General features: G+C 45.8%; 1 protein-coding gene across 2 annotated transcripts in view; it reads left to right on the top strand.

The window, feature by feature from the left end:
- Positions 1-1,225: 1,225 nt before the first annotated feature.
- Positions 1,226-6,911, top strand: part of LOC124029144 (gamma-crystallin N-like) — a 6,163-nt gene continuing 477 nt past the window's right edge. The window contains exons 1-2 of one of the 2 annotated variants that reach the window (XM_046340964.1): positions 1,226-1,767; positions 6,666-6,911. The exon at positions 6,666-6,911 is cut by the window's right edge and continues 477 nt beyond it. In XM_046340964.1, the coding sequence (XP_046196920.1) occupies positions 1,462-1,767; positions 6,666-6,911 (552 nt within the window). In that variant the 5' untranslated portion in view covers positions 1,226-1,461. Of the gene's footprint in view, positions 1,768-2,449; positions 2,571-6,665 lie in introns of those variants that run through there. The other variant, XR_006837730.1, reaches the window with a different exon arrangement.

The raw sequence follows: 6,911 nt of genomic DNA, 5'->3' as shown, positions 1-6,911 counted from the left end.
GTGTGTGTGTGTGTGTGTGTGTGTGTGTGTGTGTGTGTGTGTGTGTGTGTGTGTGTGTGTGTGTGTGTGTGTGTGTGTGTGTGTGTGTGTGTGTGTGTGTGTGTGTGTGTGTGTGTGTATGTTAGCCCTCTCTGCCTGCCCAGCTTCACACTAAGTGCCTCTGACAGCTAACCACACAGTTATTAACCCTGATCCAGGAGAGTGTGTGTATGTGTGCACACGCTTGCATGTCTATGTGAATGTGTGCGCACAAGTTTGCGTGTGTGTTTGTGTGTGTGTGTGGTGATGTAGGGCCACCTCAGAGACAGCCTCCACCAGAACACAAGGCAAACAATCTTTCTCTCCTTACCTGTAATTGTAAATATTGACATTTTCACATTTAAAACTGAACTAATTGCATGAAAATGTAGTGCAATAGCATGAAACTGACTGAATAAACCCCAACAAGGCACTCCTCTGGGTCTGTTTCACAATCCCCGTCTGTGAACATAGAAGGACAATAGCAATGTCAGCCACAGTCCCAGAGGTTAAGTAAGTTTGTTAGTGAAGTGTGCTGGCTTGCCACCTCATCGCCATGGAGACCATGAATGATGTGGACCCTGTCAACCAACAGAAACCTAACTTCATTTTCAACTGATACATTTTGTAAACACATATTATATTATAATATTACATGATAGGAGGCTTTATACTATGGAGATGCTGCACCCTTGTGGCAGCTCCTGGAGGTGCCGGGTGACAGACAGGTGTCGCTGACAGACTGTGGCAAGACAGTTTAGTTAAGTTTGAGTGCTGCGCTGTGGTTATTTAAAGTAGAGAATTGGACAAGGATTCCGACATTGAACAGTGAGGCTACCCATATACACACCAGCCACAAAAATGTGTTTACTGCAAGACTAATGCCTATTTCAATAGATAGAGGAATGTCCCTCTGTCAGTCTCACCAGGTCAGAGACAGGAAGTCAATCAGTCTAGAACCAGAATTCAGCAGACCGATAGAGAGGTGTCCATGTAGTAGATACAGTATCAACTCTCTGGTGATTCTCAACTCTCTGCCCAATATAAATAATTATACCATGGCATTGTTGAATACTTGTTTCTGATTGGCTTGAAGGGCATTCCTTCCCTCATTGGGCGGGTGCCACGGCTCTGTCACAACCCAGCAGTAGCCTAATGCTGTAATGATTGGTCGTTGACTTGAATGACAGCTCCAACTAATCTGGGATCTCACATTTTGGCAGAGGTCTTGGCTGTGGCACTGATATTGTTATTAATGTGTGTGTCGGTATGTGTGTGGCACAGGAGGTTGCCGAGGGGAGGACGGCTCATAATAATGGCCGGAATGCAGTCAATGGAAAGGCATCAAACACCTGGAAACCATGGAAACCATGTGTTTGATGTATTTGATACCATTCCACTGATTCAGCTCCAGTCATTACCACGAGCCCATCCTCCCCAATTATGGTGCTACCAACCTCCTGTGGTGAATGTTTATTAAAAACCAGCTGTGTGAATAGTGATTTGGTGTGTGTGTGTGTCTGTCGGTTGTATCACTGCCCGGTACGGCAACTGCACTGTCCACAACCGAAAGGCTCTTCAGAGAGTGGTGCAGTCAGCCCAACGCATCACCGGGGCCACACTGCCTGCCCTTCAGGACATCTACAGCACCCGGTGTTACAGGAAGGCCAAGAAGATCATCAAGGACCTCAGCCACCCGAGCCACATCCTGTTCACCCAGCTACCATCCAGAAAGAGGAGACGGCACAGGTGCATCAAAGTTGTGGACAGAGAGACTGATTAACAGCTTCTATCTCCAAGCCATCAGATTGTTAAACAGTGACCACTAGTCGGCCTCCGCTCAGTACCCTGCCCTGAACTTAGTCACTGTTACTAGCCGGCTACCACCCGGTACTCAACCCTGTACCTTAGAGACTGCTGCCCTATGTACATAGACATGGAACACTGGTCACTTTAATAATGGAACACTAGTCACTTTAATAATGTTTACATACTGTTTTACCCACTTTATATGTATATACTGTATTCTGGTCAACTACCGCTGTGCACACATTTTCTATTCATTTACTGTCCATACCATCTATACACACCATAATATACATAGTGTATACATTGACAATATATTCCGGACTCTGATATTGCTCGTTCTAATATTTTTACATTTGTATTATTATTATTATGGGGATTTGCGTATATTTTGTTTTGTTAGGTATTACTGCACTGTTGGAGTCAGGAACATAAGCATTTCGCTGCACAAAATATGTCCACGTGACCAATAAAATGTGACGTGATCAGTCGTAAACACTAGTAGTACCGTCAGGATAACATAGTCTTTTAATAGTTCCAAATGGACATTAGATTTAGCTCAAGGAGACAACAATAGAGGTCAATCTGTTATCAGAATACAGTCTATTGTATTCTGTCTCTCCAGATTGTGTTCTATGAGGACAGGAACTACAAGGGCCGACGTTATGAGTGTGACAGCGACTGCACAGACATCCATTCCTACCTGATCCGCTGCAACTCCCGCTATGAGAGGCCCAACTACACCGGCTACCACTACTGACCGGCTACCAGTATGTACTGACCAGGGGAGAGTACCCCGACTACCAGTATGTACTGACCAGGGAGAGTACCAAGACTACCAGTACGTAATGACCAGGGAGTAGTACCAAGACTGACCAGTACCCCGTACAGTATGTACTGACCAGGGGAGACTACCAGTACGTACCCCGACTACCAGTATGTACTGACCAGGGAGAGTACCCCAGTATGACTACCAGTACTTACTGACCAGGGAGAGTACCCCGACTACCAGTATGTACTGACCAGGGGAGAGTACCCCGACTACCAGTATGTACTGACCAGGGGTACCCGACTACCAGTATGTACCCCGACTACCAGTACGTACTACCAGTACGTAATGACCAGGGGGAGTACGTACCCCGACTACCAGTACGTACTGACCAGGGGAGAGTACTACCCGACTACCAGACTACCAGTACTGACCAGGGGAGAGTACCCCGACTACCAGTACGTACTGACCAGGGGAGAGTGACCCCGACTACCAGTACGTACTGACCAGGGGAGACTACCAGTACTTACTGACCGACTACCAGTACGTACTGACCAGGGAGAGACTACCAGTACCCCGACTACCAGTACGTACTGACCAGGGGAGAGTACCCCGACTACCAGTACGTACTGACCAGGGGAGAGTACCCCGACTACCAGTACGTACTGACCAGGGGAGAGTACCCCGACTACCAGTATGTACTGACCAGGGGAGAGTACCCCGACTACCAGTATGTACTGACCAGGGAGAATACCCCGACTACCAGTACGTACTGACCAGGGAGAGTACCCCGACTACCCGTACTGACCAGTATCCCGACTACCAGTATGTACTGACCAGGGGAGAGTACCCCGACTACCAGTACGTACTGACCAGGGGAGAGTACCCCGACTACCAGTACGTACTGACCAGGGAGAGTACCCAGTACGACTGACCAGTACTACCAGTATGTACTGACCAGGGAGAGTACCCCGACTACCAGTATGTAGGTACAGTATGTGACCAGGGAGAGTACCCCGACTACCAGTACGTACTGACCAGGGGAGAGTACCCCGACTACCAGTATGTACTGACCAGGGAGACTACCAGTATGTGACCCCCGACTACCAGTATGTACTGACCAGGGAGAGTACCCCAGTATGTACTACCAGTATGTACTGACCAGGAGAGTACCCAGGGAGAATACCCCGACTACCAGTATGTACTGACCAGGGGAGAGTACCCCGACTACCAGTATGTACTGACCAGGGGAGAGTACCCCGACTACCAGTATGTACTGACCAGGGGAGAGTACCCCGACTACCAGTATGTACTGACCAGTATGTACTGACCAGGGGAGAGTACCCCACCTACCAGCGCTGGATGGGCCTCAACGACCATGTCTGCTCCTGCAAGATGGTTAACTTTGTAAGTGGATGAGCCATTATGGTAAAGAGGTGGTGGAGTGTAGAAGAGAGAAAGGTATTTTTTGTGCCCCCTGGTCTAAAGTAGTGCACTATGTCCTATGGGCCCTGGTCTAAAGTAGTGCCCTATGAGTCCTGGTCTAAAGTAGTGCACTCTGCCCTATGGGTCCTGGTCTAAAGTAGTGCACTATGCCCTATGGGTCCTGGTCTAAAGTAGTGTACACTATGTCCTCCTAAAGTAGTGAGCCCTGGTCTAAAGTAGTGCACTATGTCCTATGAGCCCTGGTCTAAAGTAGTGCACTATGTCCTATGGGTCCTGGTCTAAAGTAGTGCACTATGTCCTATGGGTCCTGGTCTAAAGTAGTGCACTATGTCCTATGAGCCCTGGTCTAAAGTAGTGCACTATGCCCTATGGGTCCTGGTCTAAAGTAGTGCACTATGCCCTATGGGTCCTGGTCTAAAGTAGTGCACTATGTCCTATGGGTCCTGGTCTAAAGTAGTGCACTAAGTCCTATGGGTCCTGGTCTAAAGTAGTGCACTATGTCATATGGGTCCTGGTCTAAAGTAGTGCACTATGTCCTATGGGTCCTGGTCTAAAGTAGTGCACTATGTCCTATGGGTCCTGGTCTAAAGTAGTGCACTATGTCCTATGGGTCCTGGTCTAAAGTAGTACACTATGTCCTATGGGTCCTGGTCTAAAGTAGTGCACTATGTCCTATGGGTCCTGGTCTAAAGTAGTGCACTATGCCCTATGGGTCCTGGTCTAAAGTAGTGCACTATGTCATATGGGCCCTGGTCTAAAGTAGTGCACTAAACAGTGAATACAGTTCCATTCGCACCTGAGTCAGTGTTCATCAAACTTCTAGATGTTTTTTGACTCTAGGGGAATTGTAGATATTATTATTTAGATATTGTTAAATATACATTGTTATATAGATATTGTTATGTAGATATTGTCCCATCTGTGTTATCTGTTTCTATGGTGTCATTTTAGGTCAATGGTACTGACCATGTAGACATTAAATTGATTGAGTTACATAAATACTGTGTATCTGTTCTAGAAATACACAAATATACAGTATGTAATGTAATGTAATGTACAGTTGTTTTTGTCTTAATCAGAGATAATTACAGGGAGTTATGAAATATCAATATAATGTAGCAGGAACATGTAGATTAGACAAACCCAGCATTAACATTCTATATTAATGTAGCAGTAACATAGACTAGACTTACCCAGCATGCAGCTGGTGTAACATTCAGTATTAATGTAGCAGTAACATAGACTAGACTTACCCAGCATGCAGCTGGTGTAACATTCTATATTAATGTAGCAGTACCATAGACTAGACTTACCCAGCATGCAGATGGTGTAACATTCTATATTAATGTAGCAGTAACATAGACTAGACTTACCCAGTAACATTCTATATTAATGTAGCAGTAACATAGATAGCAGCATGCAGGTGTAACATTCTATATTAATGTAGCAGTAACATAGACTAGACTTACCCAGCATGCAGCTGGTGTAACATTCTATATTAATGTAGCAGTAACATAGACTCGACTTACCCAGCATGCAGCCTGTGTAACATTCAGTATTAATGTAGCAGTAACATAGACTAGACTTACCCAGCATGCAGCTGGTGTAACATTCACTAACATAGACTAATATAACAGTAACAGTAACTAGATTTACCCAGCATGCAGCCTGTGTAACATTCAGTATTAATGTAGCAGTAACATAGACTAGACTTACCCCCAGCTGTGTAACATTCTGGTGTAACATAGATTCAGTAGCCTGTTAATGTAGCAGTAACATAGACTAGATTTACCCAGCATGCAGCTGGTGTAACATTCAGTAACACAGACTAGATTTACCCAGCAATGTTCAGTAAATAGTAACATAGACTAGACTTACCCAGCATGCAGCCTGTGTAACATTCAGTATTAATGTAGCAGTAACATAGACTAGACTTACCCAGCATGCAGCCTGTGTAACATTCTATATTAATGTAGCAGTAACATAGACTAGACTTACCCAGCATGCAGCCTGTGTAACATTCAGTATTAATGTAGCAGTAACATAGACTAGACTTACCCAGCATGCAGCCTGTGTAACATTCAGTATTAATGTAGCAGTAACATAGACTAGACTTACCCAGCATGCAGCCTGTGTAACATTCAGTATTAATGTAGCAGTAACATAGACTAGACTTACCCAGCATGCAGCTGGTGTAACATTCAGTATTAATGTAGCAGTAACATTAGACTATGCATTAAATCTATATTAATGTAGCAGTAACATAGACTAGACTTACCCAGCATGCAGCCTGTGTAACATTCAGTATTAATGTAGCAGTATTAACTTACCCAACATGCAGCCTGTGTAACATTCAGTATTAATGTAGCAGTAACATAGACTAGACTTACCCAGCATGCAGCCTGTGTAACATTCTATATTAATGTAGCAGTAACATAGACTAGACTTACCCAGCATGCAGCTGGTGAAACATTCTGTATTTAAATCCTGTTGATCATCTTGAATTGTAGAGATCTGAGAATGAGATCCACAATCTGTCTGACGTCTTTCTATATGTCTCTGCTTCCTTCCGTTTGACCCATCCTGCCCTCCCCTCTGATGCCCCCACCTTGCCCCCCTCCTCCAGGCTAGCGGTGCCCCCTACAAGCTGCAGCTGTACGGGAAGGGAGACTTGGCAGGCCAGGCGTTCGAGGCCACCGAGGACTGCCCCTCCGTGCTGGAGAAGTTCCACTGGCGCGAGGTGCACTCCTGCAAGGTGCTGGGAGGCTGGTGGGTCTTCTACGAGCACCCCGACTACAAGGGCCGTCAGTATCTCCTGGAGAAGGGCGAGTACCGCAATCCCACAGACTGGGGCGCGGTGTGTCCCAACGTC

This window comes from Oncorhynchus gorbuscha, unplaced genomic scaffold (genome assembly GCF_021184085.1).
Source record: "Oncorhynchus gorbuscha isolate QuinsamMale2020 ecotype Even-year unplaced genomic scaffold, OgorEven_v1.0 Un_scaffold_5635, whole genome shotgun sequence".
NCBI lineage: Eukaryota > Metazoa > Chordata > Actinopteri > Salmoniformes > Salmonidae > Oncorhynchus > Oncorhynchus gorbuscha.
This window is presented reverse-complemented; position numbering and strand designations above follow the sequence as displayed.